Source organism: Oncorhynchus masou, chromosome 15 (genome assembly GCF_036934945.1).
Source record: "Oncorhynchus masou masou isolate Uvic2021 chromosome 15, UVic_Omas_1.1, whole genome shotgun sequence".
Classification (NCBI taxonomy): Eukaryota; Metazoa; Chordata; class Actinopteri; order Salmoniformes; family Salmonidae; genus Oncorhynchus; species Oncorhynchus masou.
The window spans coordinates 71,558,319-71,582,600 of record NC_088226.1 but is presented as its reverse complement, the minus strand read 5'-3'; the positions used below and the strand labels follow the sequence as shown (position 1 = coordinate 71,582,600).

The window sequence follows — 24,282 nt, the reverse complement described above, 5'->3', positions numbered from 1 at the left end:
AGCATACTTCCAAAGTTGTGGCAAAATGGCTTAAGGACAACAAAGTCAAGGTGTTTGAGTGGCCATCACAAAGCCCTGACCTCAATCCTACAGAAAATGTGTGGGCAGAACTGAAAAATGCCATCTCTAATTTCTGGTGCGTGATCTCCGATCTTATATCCAAAAGTTATTTCCAGGTGTATGTAATAATACAACAAACGTTCTGGGGGGGGGGGGGGGAGTTTGCTAAGAAAACAGGACGGTCGGGCGCCATCTTGTCCCACCATGTGGTTTGTAAGAAGGTATAGATTGTAAGGACTACCTGTGGGTTTAGGACGCGGTCTGTAAGGACATATGAGACTACCAGTGGTTGTGTCGGAGTACTTGGCTCTGCAGGTGTTTAAAGGTCTGTAAGGACATAGTCTGTACATACATGGTTTATAAGGACTTTGTATAACAAATGGTTTCTCACAGGCAGTTCCAAGGCCATACGGATGGGGCCAGCTGTATAGATATCTCTCACGATGGGACCAAGCTGTGGACAGGAGGTCTGGACAACACGGTACGCTCCTGGGACCTGAGAGAGGGACGACAACTACAGCAGCACGACTTCATCTCACAGGTACGCTCTCTCTCTCACTCACACACACACACACCACACACATCACACCACACCACACCACACACACACACACACACCACACCACACCACACCACACACACCACACACACACCACACCACACCACACACACCACACCACACCACACCACACCACACACACACCACACCACACACACCACACCACACCACACCACACACACACCACACCACACCACACACACCACACCACACCACACCACACCACACCACACACACACCACACACACCACACCACACCACACCACACACACCACACCACACACACACCACACCACACCACACCACACACACACACACACACACCACACCACACGCACCCGCACACGCACACGCACACACCACACACACACACACCACACCACACCACACCACACCACACACACACACACACACTGGTATCAAAATCCCAGTATCTACCTTCTGCCGTTGTGCCTTTGAGTAAGGCTTATAAACCCTGCAGTGTGACCATTTTATGTGCATTTGGTTCTAACTATTCTGAGAGCTGGAACTTTCATTTAGGAGCACCAGTGTGCCTTGGAGAAATGAAGGATTTTAGATTTATTAACTCAAATATTGTTTCATTGTGGTCCTAAATATCTTTGTGTGTTTATACATTTTTCAACTTAGACGATACACGTGCTCCTTGTAAAAATTTAAATTGTAAAAATTTAAAAAAAAAGTCCAAATGTATTAATGAAGAGCAATCCCCCTCCAGATCTTCTCTCTGGGATACTGTCCGACAGGGGAATGGTTGGCTGTAGGGATGGAGAGCAGTAACATAGAGGTCCTTCACCACACCAAGCCTGACAAATACCAGCTACATCTCCACGAGAGCTGTGTCCTCTCCCTCAAGTTCGCTAACTGCGGTAAGAACACACACACACACACACACACACACACACACACACACACACACATACACACACACACACACACACACACACACACACACACCACAGTACAAACGGCCCTGCCCGGAGTTCAGGAGAAAACACACACTACTTTGCCAAGTTGTACTGAGCTGACCTGGTTACATAGTGGCTGGTACGTTGTTGAAAAGGACAATAGAGAAGAAAATACCAGACCAGTGTGGTTGGGGGCGACTTGGCTTAGTGTGTATCCACCTTGTTATCTGCATTGTGAAGGTGTGACTGTTCCATCAGTTGCTATTTCCATGGCCTGATCTCTCCCTTTCTCCCTCATCCCTCTCTCTACCTCCCTCACCCCTCTCTCTCCTTCTCCCTCCGTCTCTACCTCCCTCCCTCCTCTCCCTCCATCTCTACCTCCCTCCCTCCTCTCCCTCCGTCTCTACCTCCCTCCCTCCATCTCTACCTCCCTCCCTCCTGTCCCTCCATCTCTACCTCCCTCACCCTTCTCCCTCTCCCTCCATCTCTACCTCCCTCACCCTTCTCCCTCTCCCTCCGTCTCTACCTCCCTCACCCTTCTTCCTCCATCCCTCCCTCCCTCCTCTCCCTCCACCCCCCTCCCTCTCCTCCTCCCTCCCCCCCCTCCCCCCCCTCCTCCCCCCTCCAGGTAAATGGTTTGTGTCTACAGGGAAGGACAACCTGCTGAATGCCTGGAGGACTCCATATGGAGCCAGTATATTCCAGGTATGATCAATACACTAGAGCACAGGACAAGGGGTGGGTGGGTGGGTGGGTGGGTGGGTGGGTGGGTGGGTGCCTGGAGGACTCCATATGGAGCCAGTATATTCCAGGTATGATCAATACACTAGAGCACAGGACAAGAGGTGTGTGTGTGTGTGTGTGTGTGTGTGTGTGTGTGTGTGTGTGTGTGTGTGGTGTGTGTGTGTGTGTGTGTGTGCGTGCGAAACAGCTCGTAGATTAAACTATGCTCCTACGATGGTTCTGTTAGGTTCTAATTCTCAGAGTGAAACAATCAGCGGACATTTATGAAAGATTAACCAGGTTTAATTCTGCCCAGAGGGTCGAGACAGCTGCCTTCAGACCATATACTCCTTCTTCTCTCCAATTCTTCCACGTGTTCGACAGGAAGACGAAGTGATGGGGTTAACAAACCCTTGTTTCTCCCTGAATGGGGATCTGACCCTGACCTCAAGCCCTCCTTCACCTACTCCACGGATCTCCACCTGTATCCCCTCTAGCAGTCATGTGACTTCCTTCTCCACCCGTATCCCCTCTAGCAGTCCTGTGACTTCCTTCTCCACCCGTATCCCCTCTAGCAGTCCTGTGACTTCCTTCTCCACCCGTATCCCCTCTAGCAGTCCTGTGACTTCCTTCTCCACCCGTATCCCCTCTAGCAGTCCTGTGACTTCCTTCTCCACCCGTATCCCCTCTAGCAGTCCTGTGACTTCCTTCTCCACCCGTATCCCCTCTAGCAGTCCTGTGACTTCCTTCTCCACCCGTATCCCCTCTAGCAGTCCTGTGACTTCCTTCTCCACCCGTATCCCCTCTAGCAGTCCTGTGACTTCCTTCTCCACCCGTATCCCCTCTAGCAGTCCTGTGACTTCCTTCTCCACCCGTATCCCCTCTAGCAGTCCTGTGACTTCCTTCTCCACCCGTATCCCCTCTAGCAGTCCTGTGACTTCCTTCTCCACCCGTATCCCCTCTAGCAGTCCTGTGACTTCCTTCTCCACCCGTATCCCCTCTAGCAGTCCTGTGACTTCCTTCTCCACCCGTATCCCCTCTAGCAGTCCTGTGACTTCCTTCTCCACCCGTATCCCCTCTAGCAGTCCTGTGACTTCCTTCTCCACCCGTATCCCCTCTAGCAGTCATGTGACTTCCTTCTCCACCCGTATCCCCTCTAGCAGTCCTGCGACTTCCTTCTCCACCCGTATCCCCTCTAGCAGTCCTGTGACTTCCTTCTCCACCCGTATCCCCTCTAGCAGTCCTGTGACTTCCTTCTCCACCCGTATCCCCTCTAGCAGTCCTGTGACTTCCTTCTCCACCCGTATCCCCTCTAGCAGTCCTGTGACTTCCTTCTCCACCCGTATCCCCTCTAGCAGTCCTGTGACTTCCTTCTCCACCCGTATCCCCTCTAGCAGTCCTGTGACTTCCTTCTCCACCCGTATCCCCTCTAGCAGTCCTGTGACTTCCTTCTCCACCCGTATCCCCTCTAGCAGTCCCGTGACTTCCTTCTCCACCCGTATCCCCTCTAGCAGTCCTGTGACTTCCTCCCGTCCATCCAGCACATTCCACAGCCGTCTGTCTCCTACAGAGAACCGTTAACCAGTCTCTATCACCCCTCAGATACTATAGTATTACTACAACCAGTCTCTATCACCCCTCAGATACTATAGTATTACTACAACCAGTCTCTATCACCCCTCAGATATTATAGTAATACTACAACCAGTCTCTATCACCCCTCAGATACTATAGTAATACTACAACCAGTCTCTATCACCCCTCAGATATTATAGTAATACTACAACCAGTCTCTATCACCCCTCAGATACTATAGTAATACTACAACCAGTCTCTATCACCCCTCAGATACTATAGTAATACTACAACCAGTCTCTATCACCCCCCAGATACTATAGTATTACTACAACCATTCTCTATCACCCCTCAGATATTATAGTAATACTACAACCAGTCTCTATCACCCCTCAGATACTATAGTAATACTACAACCAGTCTCTATCACCCCTCAGATACCATAGTAATACTACAACCAGTCTCTATCACCCCTCAGATACTATAGTATTACTACAACCAGTCTCTATCACCCCTCAGATACTATAGTATTACTACAACCAGTCTCTATCACCCCTCAGATACTATAGTATTACTACAACCAGTCTCTATCACCCCTCAGATACTATAGTATTACTACAACCAGTCTCTATCACCCCTCAGATACTATAGTATTACTACAACCAGTCTCTATCACCCCTCAGATACTATAGTATTACTACAACCAGTCTCTATCACCCCTCAGATACTATAGTATTACTACAACCAGTCTCTATCACCCTCAGATACTATAGTATTACTACAACCAGTCTCTATCACCCCTCAGATACTATAGTATTACTACAACCAGTCTCTATCACCCCTCAGATACTATAGTATTACTACAACCAGTCTCTATCACCCCTCAGATACTATAGTATTACTACAACCAGTCTCTATCACCCCTCAGATACTATAGTATTACTACAACCAGTCTCTATCACCCCTCAGATACTATAGTATTACTACAACCAGTCTCTATCACCCCTCAGATACTATAGTAATACTACAACCAGTCTCTATCACCCCTCAGATACTATAGTATTACTACAACCAGTCTCTATCACCCCTCAGATACTATAGTATTACTACAACCAGTCTCTATCACCCCTCAGATACTATAGTATTACTACAACCAGTCTTTATCACCCCTCATATACTATAGTATTACTACAACCAGTCTCTATCACCCCTCAGATACTATAGTATTACTACAACCAGTCTCTATCACCCCTCAGATACTATAGTATTACTACAACCAGTCTCTATCACCCCTCAGATACTATAGTATTACTACAACCAGTCTCTATCACCCCTCAGATACTATAGTATTACTACAACCATTCTCTATCACCCCTCAGATATTATAGTAATACTACAACCAGTCTCTATCACCCCTCAGATACTATAGTATTACTACAACCAGTCTCTATCACCCCTCAGATACTATAGTATTACTACAACCAGTCTCTATCACCCCTCAGATACTATAGTATTACTACAACCAGTCTCTATCACCCCTCAGATACTATAGTATTACTACAACCAGTCTTTATCACCCCTCAGATACTATAGTAATACTACAACCAGTCTCTATCACCCCTCAGATATTATAGTAATACTACAACCAGTCTCTATCACCCCTCAGATACTATAGTAATACTACAACCAGTCTCTATCACCCCTCAGATACTATAGTAATACTACAACCAGTCTCTATCACCCCCCAGATACTATAGTATTACTACAACCATTCTCTATCACCCCTCAGATATTATAGTAATACTACAACCAGTCTCTATCACCCCTCAGATACTATAGTAATACTACAACCAGTCTCTATCACCCCTCAGATACTATAGTAATACTACAACCAGTCTCTATCACCCCTCAGATACTATAGTATTACTACAACCAGTCTCTATCACCCCTCAGATACTATAGTATTACTACAACCAGTCTCTATCACCCCTCAGATACTATAGTATTACTACAACCAGTCTCTATCACCCCTCAGATACTATAGTATTACTACAACCAGTCTCTATCACCCCTCAGATACTATAGTATTACTACAACCAGTCTCTATCACCCCTCAGATACTATAGTATTACTACAACCAGTCTCTATCACCCCTCAGATACTATAGTATTACTACAACCAGTCTCTATCACCCCTCAGATACTATAGTATTACTACAACCAGTCTCTATCACCCCTCAGATACTATAGTATTACTACAACCAGTCTCTATCACCCCTCAGATACTATAGTATTACTACAACCAGTCTCTATCACCCCTCAGATACTATAGTATTACTACAACCAGTCTCTATCACCCCTCAGATACTATAGTATTACTACAACCAGTCTCTATCACCCCTCAGATACTATAGTATTACTACAACCAGTCTCTATCACCCCTCAGATACTATAGTATTACTACAACCAGTCTCTATCACCCCTCAGATACTATAGTATTACTACAACCAGTCTCTATCACCCCTCAGATACTATAGTATTACTACAACCAGTCTCTATCACCCCTCAGATACTATAGTATTACTACAACCAGTCTCTATCACCCCTCAGATACTATAGTATTACTACAACCAGTCTCTATCACCCCTCAGATACTATAGTATTACTACAACCAGTCTCTATCACCCCTCAGATACTATAGTAATACTACAACCAGTCTCTATCACCCCTCAGATACTATAGTATTACTACAACCAGTCTCTATCACCCCTCAGATACTATAGTATTACTACAACCAGTCTCTATCACCCCTCAGATACTATAGTATTACTACAACCAGTCTTTATCACCCCTCATATACTATAGTATTACTACAACCAGTCTCTATCACCCCTCAGATACTATAGTATTACTACAACCAGTCTCTATCACCCCTCAGATACTATAGTATTACTACAACCAGTCTCTATCACCCCTCAGATACTATAGTATTACTACAACCAGTCTCTATCACCCCTCAGATACTATAGTATTACTACAACCATTCTCTATCACCCCTCAGATATTATAGTAATACTACAACCAGTCTCTATCACCCCTCAGATACTATAGTAATACTACAACCAGTCTCTATCACCCCTCAGATACTATAGTATTACTACAACCAGTCTCTATCACCCCTCAGATACTATAGTATTACTACAACCAGTCTCTATCACCCCTCAGATACTATAGTATTACTACAACCAGTCTCTATCACCCCTCAGATACTATAGTATTACTGATGTACCAACCAGTCTCTATCACCCCTCAGATACTATAGTATTACTACAACCAGTCTCTATCACCCCTCAGATACTATAGTATTACTACAACCAGTCTCTATCACCCCTCAGATACTATAGTATTACTGATGTACCAACCAGTCTCTATCACCCCTCAGATACTATAGTATTACTACAACCAGTCTCTATCACCCCTCAGATACTATAGTATTACTACAACCAGTCTCTATCACCCTCAGATACTATAGTATTACTACAACCAGTCTCTATCACCCCTCAGATACTATAGTATTACTACAACCAGTCTCTATCACCCCTCAGATACTATAGTATTACTACAACCAGTCTCTATCACCCCTCAGATACTATAGTAATACTACAACCAGTCTCTATCACCCGTCAGATACTATAGTAATACTACAACCAGTCTCTATCACCCCTCAGATACTATAGTAATACTTCTGATGTACCAGCCAGTCTCTATCACCCCTCAGATACTATAGTATTACTACAACCAGTCTCTATCACCCCTCAGATACTATAGTATTACTACAACCAGTCTCTATCACCCCTCAGATACTATAGTAATACTACAACCAGTCTCTATCACCCCTCAGATACTATAGTAATACTACAACCAGTCTCTATCACCCCTCAGATACTATAGTAATACTACAACCAGTCTCTATCACTCCTCAGATTCTATAGTATTACTACAACCAGTCTCTATCACCCCTCAGATACTATAGTATTACTACAACCAGTCTCTTTCACCCCTCAGATACTATAGTATTACTACAACCAGTCTCTATCACCCCTCAGATACTAAAGTATTACTGATGTACCAACCAGTCTCTATCACCCCTCAGATACTATAGTATTACTGATGTACCAGCCAGTCTCTATCACCCCTCAGATACTATAGTATTACTACAACCAGTCTCTATCACCCCTCAGATACTATAGTATTACTGATGTACCAACCAGTCTCTATCACCCCTCAGATACTATAGTATTACTACAACCAGTCTCTATCACCACTCAGATACTATAGTATTACTACAACCAGTCTCTATCACCCCTCAGATACTATAGTATTACTACAACCAGTCTCTATCACCCCTCAGATACTATAGTATTACTACAACCAGTCTCTATCACCCCTCAGATACTATAGTAATACTACAACCAGTCTCTATCACCCCTCAGATACTATAGTATTACTACAACCAGTCTCTATCACCCCTCAGATACTATAGTATTACTACAACCAGTCTCTATCACCCCTCAGATACTATAGTATTACTACAACCAGTCTCTATCACCCCTCAGATACTATAGTATTACTACAACCAGTCTCTATCACCCCTCAGATACTATAGTATTACTTCAACCAGTCTCTATCACCCCTCAGATACTATAGTATTTCTGATGTACCAACCAGTCACTATCACCCCTCAGATACTATAGTATTACTACAACCAGTCTCTATCACCCCTCAGATACTATAGTATTACTGATGTACCAACCAGTCTCTATCACCCCTCAGATACTATAGTACTACTACAACCAGTCTCTATCCCCCTCAGATACTATAGTACTACTACAACCAGTCTCTATCACCCCTCAGATACTATAGTATTACTTCAACCAGTCTCTGTTACCCCTCAGATACTATAGTATTACTTCAACCAGTCTCTATCACCCCTCAGATACTATAGTACTACTACAACCAGTCTCTGTTACCCCTCAGATACTATAGTATTACTTCAACCAGTCTCTGTTACCCCTCAGATACTATAGTATTACTACAACCAGTCTCTATCACCCCTCAGCTACTATAGTATTACTTCAACCAGTCTCTGTTACCCCTCAGATACTATAGTGATACTACAACCAGTCTCTATCACCCCTCAGATACTATAGTAATACTACAACCAGTCTCTATCACCCCTCAGATACTATAGTATTACTACAACCAGTCTTTATCACCCCTCAGATACTATAGTATTACTACAACCAGTCTCTATCACCCCTCAGATACTATAGTATTACTACAACCAGTCTCTATCACCCCTCAGATACTATAGTATTACTACAACCAGTCTCTATCACCCCTCAGATACTATAGTATTACTACAACCAGTCTCTATCACCCCTCAGATACTATAGTATTACTACAACCAGTCTCTATCACCCCTCAGCTACTATAGTATTACTACAACCAGTCTCTATCACCCCTCAGATACTATAGTATTACTACAACCAGTCTCTATCACCCCTCAGATACTATAGTATTACTACAACCAGTCTCTATCACCCCTCAGATACTATAGTATTACTACAACCAGTCTCTATCACCCCTCAGATACTATAGTATTACTACAACCAGTCTCTGTTACCCCTCAGATACTATAGTGATACTACAACCAGTCTCTATCACCCCTCAGATACTATAGTAATACTACAACCAGTCTCTATCACCCCTCAGATACTATAGTATTACTACAACCAGTCTCTATCACCCCTCAGATACTATAGTATTTCTGATGTACCAACCAGTCTCTATCACCCCTCAGATACTTTAGTATTACTTCAACCAGTCTCTGTTACCCCTCAGATACTATAGTATTACTACAACCAGTCTCTATCACCACTCAGATACTATAGTATTACTACAACCAGTCTCTATCACCCCTCAGATACTATAGTATTACTACAACCAGTCTCTATCACCCCTCAGATACTATAGTATTACTACAACCAGTCTCTGTTACCCCTCAGATACTATAGTGATACTACAACCAGTCTCTATCACCCCTCAGATACTATAGTAATACTACAACCAGTCTCTATCATCCCTCAGATACTATAGTAATACTACAACCAGTCTCTATCACCCCTCAGATACTATAGTATTACTACAACCAGTCTTTATCACCCCTCAGATACTATAGTATTACTACAACCAGTCTCTATCACCCCTCAGATACTATAGTATTACTACAACCAGTCTCTATCACCCCTCAGATACTATAGTATTACTACAACCAGTCTCTATCACCCCTCAGATACTATAGTATTATGATGAATTTAGCCTCAAGGCGCTTTTGGGAAACGTGGCCCTGGCTGGGTTTAGTCAGCCGTCCTTTTTCCCCCCAATTGAAACATTTGACATGTATTTAAACACAAATAAGGCTTGAGAGAGTGTGAAATAGGTCTTGGCAGCTGTGAAATCTATGTCACGACATTTAGCATTGTGGTCTGCTGTCCTCTGTCCACTTTAACCGTTGGCTAGAGAGAGTGAAAGTGAGTAAATATGTGTTGTATCTCTCCCCCATACAGTCGAAGGAGTCTTCGTCAGTCTTGAGCTGTGACATCTCAGCAGACGACAAGTACATCGTCACAGGCTCCGGGGACAAGAAGGCTACTGTCTACGAGGTCATCTACTAGAGACGGACGGACAGATGGACGGACAGATGGGATTGTGGTGGAGTGGAGGACCTCAAATGGGATTATGGTGGAGTGGAGGACCTCAGATGGGATTATGGTGGAGTAGAGGACCTCAGATGGGATTATGGTGGAGTGGAGGACCTCAGATGGGATTATGGTGGAGTGGAGGACCTCAGATGGGATTATGGTGGAGTGGAGGACCTCAGATGGGATTATGGTGGAGTAGAGGACCTCAGATGGGATTATGGTGGAGTAGAGGACCTCAAATGGGATTTTGGTGGAGTAGAGGACCTCAGATGGGATTATGGTGGAGTAGAGGACCTCAGATGGGATCATGGTGGAGTAGAGGACCTCAGATGGGATTATGGTGGAGTGGAGGACCTCAGATGGGATTATGGTGGAGTGGAGGACCTCAAATGGGATTATGGTGGAGTAGAGGACCTCAAATGGGATTATGGTGGATTGGAGAACCTCAGATAGGGTTATGGTGGAGTAGAGGACCTCAAATGGGATTATGGTGGAGTAGAGGACCTCAGATGGGATTATGGTGGAGTAGAGGACCTCAAAGGTTATTATGGTGGAGTAGAGGACCTCAGATGGGATTATGGTGGAGTAGAGGACCTCAAATGGGATTATGGTGGAGTAGAGGACCTCAAATGGGATTATGGTGGAGTAGAGGACCTCAGATGGGATTATGGTGGAGTAGAGGACCTCAGATGGGATTATGGTGGAGTGGAGAACCTCAGATGGGATTATGGTGGAGTGGAGGACCTCAGATGGGATTATGGTGGAGTAGAGGACCTCAGATGGGATTATGGTGGAGTAGAGGACCTCATCATGCTCAAGAACACTGGATGACTCCTCCCTCCCTCACAGAGACAGACATCCTGGATGTGATGTTGGCGTTCTGGAGTCTGCTGGCCCACAGCCCCCCGGCTATCTGGGACGCTTCGCTGACCTGGGTAGGAGGGCCGGGCCGGGGCTGAGTTTGGCCAAACGTGACCAGACTGTTGGCTCTGCCAGGCCTCCCTCGTCAGGACTAAGGAACGACACTAGCTGAGGGAGTTAAGGCAGCTCCAGAGGAAGAGAAGAAGAAAAATATTGTTTTTCAAGCATTATTTTTGTTTTATGTGTCTCGGCGGCACAGAGAGGGTACAGAGGAGAGAGGTTTGAGGTTCAGTTTGACTCAGCGTGAAAAAGCAGCCTGTGTTAAGTCAGATGTACATAGTAGTTTAGCTGGTGTACATGACGGCGGAATAAAAGGCCTTTGTTTTCTGGTGTCCAGATCCACTCTCTCTGGTTCTGCCTGTGTGATGGTTCTCTCTGCATGTATTTAGGCTCCCGAGTGGCGCAGAGGTCTAAGGCACTGCATCTCAGTGCTAGAGGAGTCACTACGGACCCTGGTTCAGAGGTCTAAGGCATCTCAGTGCTAGAGGAGTCACTACGGACCCTGGTTCAGAGGTCTAAGGCATCTCAGTGCTAGAGGAGTCACTACGGACCCTGGTTCAGAGGTCTAAGGCATCTCAGTGCTAGAGGAGTCACTACGGACCCTGGTTCAGAGGTCTAAGGCATCTCAGTGCTAGAGGAGTCACTACAGACCCTGGTTCAGATGTCTAAGGCATCTCAGTGCTAGAGGAGTCACTACAGACCCTGGTTCAGAGGTCTAAGGCATCTCAGTGCAAGAGGAGTCACTACGGACCCTGGTTCAGATGTCTAAGGCATCTCAGTGCTAGAGGAGTCACTACGGACCCTGGTTCGAATCCCAGACTGCGTCACATCCGGGCCGTGATTGGGAGTCCCATAGGGCGGCGCACAAGTTGCCCAGCATCGGGGGGGGGGGGGGGAGTAGGCCGTCATTTGTAAATGAGAATTTGTTCTTGCCTGGTTAAATAAAGGTTAAATTAAAAAAAATAAAACATGTTCTGTCCTCTCCTTGGATCTCTCCCTCTCTCAGGACGATGAAGATCTTAATAAAAAGATTTATATATATATATTTTTTCTTTTCTTTTGTCGTGATCCTTTTCCTGAAATGTAATTACGATATAATCTAACCCCCCCCCCCTCGTAGCAAATTAAATTTCTACTGGAGCACTGAACAAAGCATGAGAGAACACACATACAATACCCCTGTCTGTGACCAGACCGGGACCCTGTATAGAGTAGTAGAGATGGAGCTGTGACCAGACCAGACCAGGACCCTGTATAGAGTAGTAGAGATGGAGCTGTGACCAGACCAGACCCTGTATAGAGTAGTAGAGATGGAGCTGTGACCAGACCAGACCCTGTATAGAGTAGTAGAGATGGAGCTGTGACCAGACCAGACCCTGTATAGAGTAGTAGAGATGGAGCTGTGACCAGACCAGACCAGACCCTGTATAGAGTAGTAGAGATGGAGCTGTGACCAGACCACGACCCTGTATAGAGTAGTAGAGATGGAGCTGTGACCAGACCAGACCCTGTATAGAGTAGTAGAGATGGAGCTGTGACCAGACCAGACCCTGTATAGAGTAGTAGAGATGGAGCTGTGACCAGACCAGACCCTGTATAGAGTAGTAGAGATGGAGCTGTGACCAGACCAGACCCTGTATAGAGTAGTAGAGATGGAGCTGTGACCAGACCAGGACCCTGTATAGAGTAGTAGAGATGGAGCAGTGACCAGACCAGGACCCTGTATAGAGTAGTAGAGATGGAGCTGTGACCAGACCAGACCAGACCCTGTATAGAGTAGTAGAGATGGAGCTGTGACCAGACCAGACCCTGTATAGAGTAGTAGAGATGGAGCTGTGACCAGACCAGGACCCTGTATAGAGTAGTAGAGATGGAGCTGTGACCAGACCAGGACCCTGTATAGAGTAGTAGAGATGGAGCTGTGACCAGACCAGACCCTGTATAGAGTAGTAGAGATGGAGCTGTGACCAGACCAGACCCTATATAGAGTATTAGAGATGGAGCTGTGACCAGACCAGACCCTGTATAGAGTAGTAGAGATGGAGCTGTGACCAGACCAGACCAGGACCCTGTATAGAGTAGTAGAGATGGAGCTGTGACCAGACCAGACCCTGTATAGAGTAGTAGAGATGGAGCTGTGACCAGACCAGACCCTGTATAGAGTAGTAGAGATGGAGCTGTGACCAGACCAGGACACCCTGTATAGAGTAGTAGAGATGGAGCTGTGACCAGACCAGGACCCTGTATAGAGTAGTAGAGATGGAGCTGTGACCAGACCAGACCCTGTATAGAGTAGTAGAGATGGAGCTGTGACCAGACCAGACCCTGTATAGAGTAGTAGAGATGGAGCTGTGACCAGACCAGACCCTGTATAGAGTAGTAGAGATGGAGCAGTGACCAGACCAGGACCCTGTATAGAGTAGTAGAGATGGAGCTGTGACCAGACCAGACCAGACCCTGTATAGAGTAGTAGAGATGGAGCTGTGACCAGACCAGACCCTGTATAGAGTAGTAGAGATGGAGCTGTGACCAGACCAGGACCCTGTATAGAGTAGTAGAGATGGAGCTGTGACCAGACCAGGACCCTGTATAGAGTAGTAGAGATGGAGCTGTGACCAGACCAGACCCTGTATAGAGTAGTAGAGATGGAGCTGTGACCAGACCAGACCCTATATAGAGTATTAGAGATGGAGCTGTGACCAGACCAGACCCTGTATAGAGTAGTAGAGATGGAGCTGTGACCAGACCAGACCAGGACCCTGTATAGAGTAGTAGAGATGGAGCTGTGACCAGACCAGACCAGGACCCTGTATAGAGTATTAGAGATGGAGCTGTGACCAGACCAGGACCCTGTATAGAGTAGTAGAGATGGAGCTGTGACCAGACCAGGACCCTGTATAGAGTATTAGAGATGGAGCTGTGACCAGACCAGGACCCTGTATAGAGTAGTAGAGATGGAGCTGTGACCAGACCAGACCCTGTATAGAGTAGTAGAGATGGAGCTGTGACCAGACCAGACCCTGTATAGAGTAGTAGAGATGGAGCTGTGACCAGACCAGACCCTGTATAGAGTAGTAGAGATGGAGCTGTGACCAGACCAGACCCTGTATAGAGTAGTAGAGATGGAGCTGTGACCAGACCAGACCCTGTATAGAGTAGTAGAGATGGAGCTGTGACCAGACCAGACCCTGTATAGAGTAGTAGAGATGGAGCTGTGACCAGACCAGACCCTGTATAGAGTAGTAGAGATGGAGCTGTGACCAGACCAGACCCTGTATAGAGTAGTAGAGATGGAGCTGTGACCAGACCAGGACCCTGTATAGAATAGTAGAGATGGAGCTGTGACCAGACCACGACCCTGTATAGAGTAGTAGAGATGGAGCTGTGACCAGACCAGACCCTGTATAAAGTAGTAGAGATGGAGCTGTGACCAGACCAGACCCTGTATAGAGTAGTAGAGATGGAGCTGTGACCAGACCAGACCCTGTATAGAGTAGTAGAGATGGAGCTGTGACCAGACCAGACCCTGTATAGAGTAGTAGAGATGGAGCTGTGACCAGACCAGGGCCCTGTATAGAGTAGTAGAGATGGAGCTGAGACCAGACCAGACCAGACCCTGTATAGAGTAGTAGAGATGGAGCTATGACCAGACCAGACCCTGTATAGAGTAGTAGAGATGGAGCTGTGACCAGACCAGACCAGGACCCTGTATAGAGTAGTAGAGATGGAGCTGTGACCAGACCAGACCAGGACCCTGTATAGAGTAGTAGAGATGGAGCTGTGACCAGACCAGACCCTGTATAGAGTAGTAGAGATGGAGCTGTGACCAGACCAGACCCTATATAGAGTATTAGAGATGGAGCTGTGACCAGACCAGACCCTGTATAGAGTAGTAGAGATGGAGCTGTGACCAGACCAGACCCTGTATAGAGTAGTAGAGATGGAGCTGTGACCAGACCAGACCCTGTATAGAGTAGTAGAGATGGAGCTGTGACCAGACCAGGACCCTGTATAGAGTAGTAGAGATGGAGCTGTGACCAGACCAGACCCTGTATAGAGTAGTAGAGATGGAGCTGTGACCAGACCAGACCCTATATAGAGTATTAGAGATGGAGCTGTGACCAGACCAGACCCTGTATAGAGTAGTAGAGATGGAGCTGTGACCAGACCAGACCCTGTATAGAGTAGTAGAGATGGAGCTGTGACCAGACCAGACCCTGTATAGAGTAGTAGAGATGGAGCTGTGACCAGACCAGGACCCTGTATAGAGTAGTAGAGATGGAGCTGTGACCAGACCAGACCCTGTATAGAGTAGTAGAGATGGAGCTGTGACCAGACCAGACCCTGTATAGAGTAGTAGAGATGGAGCTGTGACCAGACCAGACCCTGTATAGAGTAGTAGAGATGGAGCTGTGACCAGACCAGGACCCTGTATAGAGTAGTAGAGATGGAGCTGAGACCAGACCAGACCAGACCCTGTATAGAGTAGTAGAGATGGAGCTGTGACCAGACCAGACCCTGTATAGAGTAGTAGAGATGGAGCTGTGACCAGACCAGACCCTGTATAGAGTAGTAGAGATGGAGCTGTGACCAGACCAGACCCTGTATAGAGTAGTAGAGATGGAGCTGTGACCAGACCAGACCCTGTATAGAGTAGTAGAGATGGAGCTGTGACCAGACCAGACCAGACCCTGTATAGAGTAGTAGAGATGGAGCTGTGACCAGACCAGACCCTGTATAGAGTAGTAGAGATGGAGCTGTGACCAGACCAGACCCTGTATAGAGTAGTAGAGATGGAGCTGTGACCAGACCAGGACCCTGTATAGAGTAGTAGAGATGGAGCTGTGACCAGACCAGACCCTGTATAGAGTAGTAGAGATGGAGCTGTGACCAGACCAGGACCCTGTATAGAGTAGTAGAGATGGAGCTGTGACCAGACCAGACCAGACCCTGTATAGAGTAGTAGAGATGGAGCTGTGACCAGACCAGACCCTGTATAGAGTAGTAGAGATGGAGCTGTGACCAGACCAGGACCCTGTATAGAGTAGTAGAGATGGAGCTGTGACCAGACCGGGACCCTGTATAGAGTAGTAGAGATGGAGCTGTGACCAGACCAGGACCCTGTATAGAGTAGTAGAGATGGAGCTGTGACCAGACCAGACCCTGTATAGAGTAGTAGAGATGGAGCTGTGACCAGACCAGACCCTGTATAGAGTAGTAGAGATGGAGCTGTGACCAGACCAGACCCTGTACAGACAAACACCTGTCTGGATCATTGGAGTTCATTTGGTACAGTGCCCCCCCCCCCCACCCCCCCTTCATTGTCCTCAGGTTTGTGAATTATAGTTTAGCTCCTCCAGTCCACAAGGGGGCGCATCACTCCTCTTACATTCTTTAATGAAACCCTGGAATTCATTTCATACCATTCTATTGCATTGCTTATAAAACGTGTTTACAACTTTTGTTATTCAGAAACATCAAATACCATTAAATACTGTCATTCCGTCAAAAATTTGAAATATATTGAAAAAACAATATAAACAACTACAATGCAACAAAAAAAAAATTGTGAAAGATTTTTACTCAGTTACAGTTCATATAAGGAAATCAGTCCAAATGAAAGAAATTCAATCCTAATCCTTGGATTTCACCTGACGTGGGAGGGCCTTGGAGGGCAAAAACCACACCCACTGGTGGGGTTCCAGGCCCAGCCAATCAGAATGAGTTTTTCCACACGGAAAGGGCTTTATTACAGACAGAAACATCTGCTGTCCGGGTGGCTGGTCTCAGACAATCCCGCAGGTGAAGACGCCAGATGTGGAGGTCCTGGGTTGGCGTGGTTTTACACGTGGTCTGCGGTTGTGAGGCTGATTTGAAGCACTGCCAAATTCTCTAAAACGATGTTGGAGGAGGCTTATGGTAGAGAAATGAATGTTCAGTTCCCTGGCAACAGCTCTGGTGGACATTCCTGCAGTCAGCATTCCAATTGCACTCTCCCTCAAAACCTTGAGACATCTGTGATATTGTGTTGTGTGACAAAATCGCACATTTTAGAGTGGCCTTGTATTGTCCCCAGTTGACGGTGCACCTGTATAATGGCCATGCTGCTTAATCAGCTTCTTGATATGCCACACCTGTCAGGTGGATGGATTATCTTGGCAAAATGAGAAATGCTCACTAACAGGAATGTAAAACAAAATCTTGTGCACAACATTTTAAAGAAATAATCTTTTTTTTTTATGTGAGTTTGTCATATTTCTGGTATGTTTTATTTCAGCTCATGAAACATGGGACCGACACTTTACATGTTGCGTTTATATTTTTGTTGAGTGTAAATATCACGATGTTTATTTTGGTAAATCTCATACAGCCCTGTTCATGGGGGATGTATCCACTCAGTATACTAACTGAACAGTGTCTTCTCTCTAAATTACAATCCTCAAATCATCCACATGTAAAAGACTGGCTCATTTTTCTCCTGTGGACTGTTAGTGACTGATACACACACACAGGTTGTTACACAGTCAGTCAGTTAACTACACTACTGTGTAGATCAACACTGTTGCGTATTGGCTTTGTATTGTCCAAGGCTGCCTGTCAAACCGACCACTTGGCCCCTAAGCATTTGATCTTTCCACTCAACCCATGGACTGGATAGAAGGGGTTCCTCAACATTATGGACTGGATAGAAGGGGTTCCTCAACATTATGGACTGGATAGAAGGGGATCCTCAACATTATGGACTGGATAGAAGGGGTTCCTCAACATTATGGACTGGATAGAAGGGGATCCTCAACATTATGGACTGGATAGAAGGGTTCCTCAACATTATGGACTGGATAGAAGGGGTTCCTCAACATTATGGACTGGATAGAAAGGGTTCCTCAACATTATGGACTGGATAGAAGGGGTTCCTCAACATTATGGACTGGATAGAAGGGGTGAGGGTTCCTCAACATTATGGACTGGATAGAAAGGGTTCCTCAACATTATGGACTGGATAGAAGGGATGAGGGTTCCTCAACATTATGGACTGGATAGAAGGGATGAGGGTTCCTCAACATTATGGACTGGATAGAAGGGTTGAGGGTTCCTCAACATTATGGACTGGATAGAAGGGGTGAGGGTTCCTCAACATTATGGACTGGATAGAAGGGATGAGGGTTCCCCAACATGGACTGGATAGTAGGGGTGAGGGTTCCTCAACATTCATGACTGGATAGAAGGGGTGAGGGTTCCTCAACATTATGGACTGGATAGAAGGGGTGAGGGTTCCTCAATATTATGGACTGGATAGAAGGGGTGAGGGTTCCTCAACATTATGGACTGGATAGAAGGGTTGAGGGTTCCTCAACATTATGTTCTGGATAGAAGGGGTGAGGATTCCCCAACATTATGGACTGGATAGTAGGGGTGAGGGTTCCTCAACATTATGGACTGGATAGAAGGGGTGAGGGTTCCTCAACATTATGGACTGGATAGAAGGGTTGAGGGTTCCTCAACATTATGGACTGGATAGAAGGGGTGCGGGTTTCTACTGAAACATTATGGACTGGATAGAAGGGGTGAGGGTTCCTCAACATTATGTTCTGGATAGAAGGGGTGAGGGTTCCTCAACATTATGGACTGGATAGAAGGGGTGAGTGTTCCTCAACATTATGGACTGGATAGAAGGGTTGAGGGTTCCTCAACATTATGGACTGGATAGAAGGGGTGAGGGTTCCTCAACATTATGGACTGGATAGAAGGGTTGAGGGTTCCTCAACATTATGGACTGGATAGAAGGGTTGAGGGTTCCTCAACATTATGGACTGGATAGAAGGGTTGAGGGTTCCTCAACATTATGGACTGGATAGAAGGGTTGAGGGTTCCTCAACATTATGGACTGGATAGAAGGGGTGAGGGTTCCTCAACATTATGGACTGGATAGAAGGGGTGAGGGTTTCTACTGAAACATTATGGACTGGATAGAAGGGGTGAGGGTTCCTCAACATTATGGACTGGATAGAAGGGGTGAGGGTTCCTCAATATTATGGACTGGATAGAAGGGGTGAGGGTTCCTCAACATTCATGACTGGATAGAAGGGGTGAGGGTTCCTCAACATTATGGACTGGATAGAAGGGGTGCGGGTTTCTACTGAAACATTATGGACTGGATAGAAGGGTTGAGGGTTCCTCAACATTATGGACTGGATAGAAGGGATGAGGGTTCCTCAACATTATGGACTGGATAGAAGGGTTGAGGGTTCCTCAACATTATGGACTGGATAGAAGGGTTGAGGGTTCCTCAACATTATGGACTGGATAGAAGGGGTGAGGGTTCCTCAACATTATGGACTGGATAGAAGGGGTGAGGGTTTCTACTGAAACATTATGGACTGGATAGAAGGGGTGAGGGTTCCTCAACATTATGGACTGGATAGAAGGGGTGAGGGTTCCTCAACATTATGGACTGGATAGAAGGGGTGAGTGTTCCTCAACATTATGGACTGGATAGAAGGGGTGAGGGTTTCTACTGAAACATTATGGACTGGATAGAAGGGGTGAGGGTTCCTCAACATTATGGACTGGATAGTAGGGGTGAGGGTTCCTCAACATTATGGACTGGATAGAAGCGGTGAGGGTTTCTACTGAAACATTATGGACTGGATAGAAGGGGTGAGGGTTCCTCAACATTATGGACTGGATAGTAGGGGTGAGGGTTCCTCAACATTATGGACTGGATAGAAGGGGTGAGTGTTCCTCAACATTATGGACTGGATAGAAGGGTTGAGGGTTCCTCAACATTATGGACTGGATAGAAGGGGTGAGGGTTCCTCAACATTATGGACTGGATAGAAGGGTTGAGGGTTCCTCAACATTATGGACTGGATAGAAGGGTTGAGGGTTCCTCAACATTATGGACTGGATAGAAGGGTTGAGGGTTCCTCAACATTATGGACTGGATAGAAGGGTTGAGGGTTCCTCAACATTATGGACTGGATAGAAGGGGTGAGGGTTCCTCAACATTATGGACTGGATAGAAGGGGTGAGGGTTTCTACTGAAACATTATGGACTGGATAGAAGGGGTGAGGGTTCCTCAACATTATGGACTGGATAGAAGGGGTGAGGGTTCCTCAATATTATGGACTGGATAGAAGGGGTGAGGGTTCCTCAACATTCATGACTGGATAGAAGGGGTGAGGGTTCCTCAACATTATGGACTGGATAGAAGGGGTGAGGGTTTCTACTGAAACATTATGGACTGGATAGAAGGGGTGAGGGTTCCTCAACATTATGGACTGGATAGAAGGGGTGAGGGTTCCTCAACATTATGGACTGGATAGAAGGGTTGAGGGTTCCTCAACATTATGGACTGGATAGAAGGGGTGCGGGTTTCTACTGAAACATTATGGACTGGATAGAAGGGTTGAGGGTTCCTCAACATTATGGACTGGATAGAAGGGATGAGGGTTCCTCAACATTATGGACTGGATAGAAGGGTTGAGGGTTCCTCAACATTATGGACTGGATAGAAGGGTTGAGGGTTCCTCAACATTATGGACTGGATAGAAGGGGTGAGGGTTCCTCAACATTATGGACTGGATAGAAGGGGTGAGGGTTTCTACTGAAACATTATGGACTGGATAGAAGGGGTGAGGGTTCCTCAACATTATGGACTGGATAGAAGGGGTGAGGGTTCCTCAACATTATGGACTGGATAGAAGGGGTGAGTGTTCCTCAACATTATGGACTGGATAGAAGGGGTGAGGGTTTCTACTGAAACATTATGGACTGGATAGAAGGGGTGAGGGTTCCTCAACATTATGGACTGGATAGTAGGGGTGAGGGTTCCTCAACATTATGGACTGGATAGAAGCGGTGAGGGTTTCTACTGAAACATTATGGACTGGATAGAAGGGGTGAGGGTTCCTCAACATTATGGACTGGATAGTAGGGGTGAGGGTTCCTCAACATTATGTTCTGGATAGAAGGGGTGAGGGTTCCTCAACATTATGGACTGGATAGAAGGGGTGAGGGTTCCTCAACATTATGTTCTGGATAGAAGGGGTGAGGGTTCCTCAACATTATGGACTGGATAGAAGGGGTTCCTCAACATTATGTTCTGGATAGAAGGGGTTCCTCAACATTATGGACTGGATAGAAGGGGTTCCTCAACATTATGGACTGGATAGAAGGGGTGAGGGTTCCTCAACATTCATGACTGGATAGAAGGGTTGAGGGTTCCTCAACATTATGGACTGGATAGAAGGGGTGAGGGTTCCTCAACATTATGGACTGGATAGAAGGGATGAGGGTTCCCCAACATGGACTGGATAGTAGGGGTGAGGGTTCCTCAACATTCATGACTGGATAGAAGGGGTGAGGGTTCCTCAACATTATGGACTGGATAGAAGGGGTGAGGGTTCCTCAATATTATGGACTGGATAGAAGGGGTGAGGGTTCCTCAACATTATGGACTGGATAGAAGGGTTGAGGGTTCCTCAACATTATGTTCTGGATAGAAGGGGTGAGGATTCCCCAACATTATGGACTGGATAGTAGGGGTGAGGGTTCCTCAACATTATGGACTGGATAGAAGGGGTGAGGGTTCCTCAACATTATGGACTGGATAGAAGGGTTGAGGGTTCCTCAACATTATGGACTGGATAGAAGGGGTGTGGGTTTCTACTGAAACATTATGGACTGGATAGAAGGGGTGAGGGTTCCTCAACATTATGTTCTGGATAGAAGGGGTGAGGGTTCCTCAACATTATGGACTGGATAGAAGGGGTGAGTGTTCCTCAACATTATGGACTGGATAGAAGGGTTGAGGGTTCCTCAACATTATGGACTGGATAGAAGGGGTGAGGGTTCCTCAACATTATGGACTGGATAGAAGGGTTGAGGGTTCCTCAACATTATGGACTGGATAGAAGGGTTGAGGGTTCCTCAACATTATGGACTGGATAGAAGGGTTGAGGGTTCCTCAACATTATGGACTGGATAGAAGGGTTGAGGGTTCCTCAACATTATGGACTGGATAGAAGGGGTGAGGGTTCCTCAACATTATGGACTGGATAGAAGGGGTGAGGGTTTCTACTGAAACATTATGGACTGGATAGAAGGGGTGAGGGTTCCTCAACATTATGGACTGGATAGAAGGGGTGAGGGTTCCTCAATATTATGGACTGGATAGAAGGGGTGAGGGTTCCTCAACATTCATGACTGGATAGAAGGGGTGAGGGTTCCTCAACATTATGGACTGGATAGAAGGGGTGAGGGTTTCTACTGAAACATTATGGACTGGATAGAAGGGGTGAGGGTTCCTCAACATTATGGACTGGATAGAAGGGGTGAGGGTTCCTCAACATTATGGACTGGATAGAAGGGTTGAGGGTTCCTCAACATTATGGACTGGATAGAAGGGGTGCGGGTTTCTACTGAAACATTATGGACTGGATAGAAGGGTTGAGGGTTCCTCAACATTATGGACTGGATAGAAGGGATGAGGGTTCCTCAACATTATGGACTGGATAGAAGGGTTGAGGGTTCCTCAACATTATGGACTGGATAGAAGGGTTGAGGGTTCCTCAACATTATGGACTGGATAGAAGGGGTGAGGGTTCCTCAACATTATGGACTGGATAGAAGGGGTGAGGGTTTCTACTGAAACATTATGGACTGGATAGAAGGGGTGAGGGTTCCTCAACATTATGGACTGGATAGAAGGGGTGAGGGTTCCTCAACATTATGGACTGGATAGAAGGGGTGAGTGTTCCTCAACATTATGGACTGGATAGAAGGGGTGAGGGTTTCTACTGAAACATTATGGACTGGATAGAAGGGGTGAGGGTTCCTCAACATTATGGACTGGATAGTAGGGGTGAGGGTTCCTCAACATTATGGACTGGATAGAAGCGGTGTGAGGGTTTCTACTGAAACATTATGGACTGGATAGAAGGGGTGAGGGTTCCTCAACATTATGGACTGGATAGTAGGGGTGAGGGTTCCTCAACATTATGTTCTGGATAGAAGGGGTGAGGGTTCCTCAACATTATGGACTGGATAGAAGGGGTGAGGGTTCCTCAACATTATGTTCTGGATAGAAGGGGTGAGGGTTCCTCAACATTATGGACTGGATAGAAGGGGTGAGGGTTCCTCAACATTATGGACTGGATAGAAGGGGTTCCTCAACATTATGTTCTGGATAGAAGGGGTTCCTCAACATTATGGACTGGATAGAAGGGGTTCCTCAACATTATGGACTGGATAGAAGGGGTGAGGGTTCCTCAACATTATGGACTGGATAGAAGGGGTTCCTCAACATTATGGACTGGATAGAAGGGGTTCCTCAACATTATGGACTGGATAGAAGGGATGAGGGTTCCTCAACATTATGGACTGGATAGAAGGGGTGAGGGTTCCTCAACATTATGGACTGGATAGAAGGGGTGAGTGTTCCTCAACATTATGTTCTGGATAGAAGGGGTGAGGGTTCCTCAACATTATGGACTGGATAGTAGGGGTGAGGGTTCCTCAACATTATGTTCTGGATAGAAGGGGTGAGGGTTCCTCAACATTATGGACTGGATAGTAGGGGTGAGGGTTCCTCAACATTATGTAGCAAGTTATTTTTGTCAACATCACTGACCATGTGTAACAGTTGTTGATATTTCAATATAATTATTATATTATATATTATTATATTATATATTATTATAATACATTATTATTATATTATATATCAGTATTATATTATATATTATTATTA

General features: G+C 45.9%; 2 protein-coding genes across 2 annotated transcripts in view; both read left to right on the top strand.

The window, feature by feature from the left end:
- Positions 1–10,579, top strand: part of tle3a (TLE family member 3, transcriptional corepressor a) — a 166,954-nt gene extending 156,375 nt beyond the window's left edge. Inside the window, exons 18-21 of the mRNA XM_064990196.1 lie at positions 454–601; positions 1,356–1,506; positions 2,174–2,250; positions 10,472–10,579. Of these exons, the coding sequence (XP_064846268.1) occupies positions 454–601; positions 1,356–1,506; positions 2,174–2,250; positions 10,472–10,579 (484 nt within the window). The remainder of the gene's footprint in view (positions 1–453; positions 602–1,355; positions 1,507–2,173; positions 2,251–10,471) is intronic.
- Positions 10,580–11,433: 854 nt separating this feature from the next.
- LOC135556926 (uncharacterized) overlaps positions 11,434–24,282 on the top strand; it is a 31,592-nt gene continuing 18,743 nt past the window's right edge. Inside the window, exon 1 of the mRNA XM_064990330.1 lies at positions 11,434–11,541. Within this exon, the coding sequence (XP_064846402.1) occupies positions 11,434–11,541 (108 nt within the window). The remainder of the gene's footprint in view (positions 11,542–24,282) is intronic.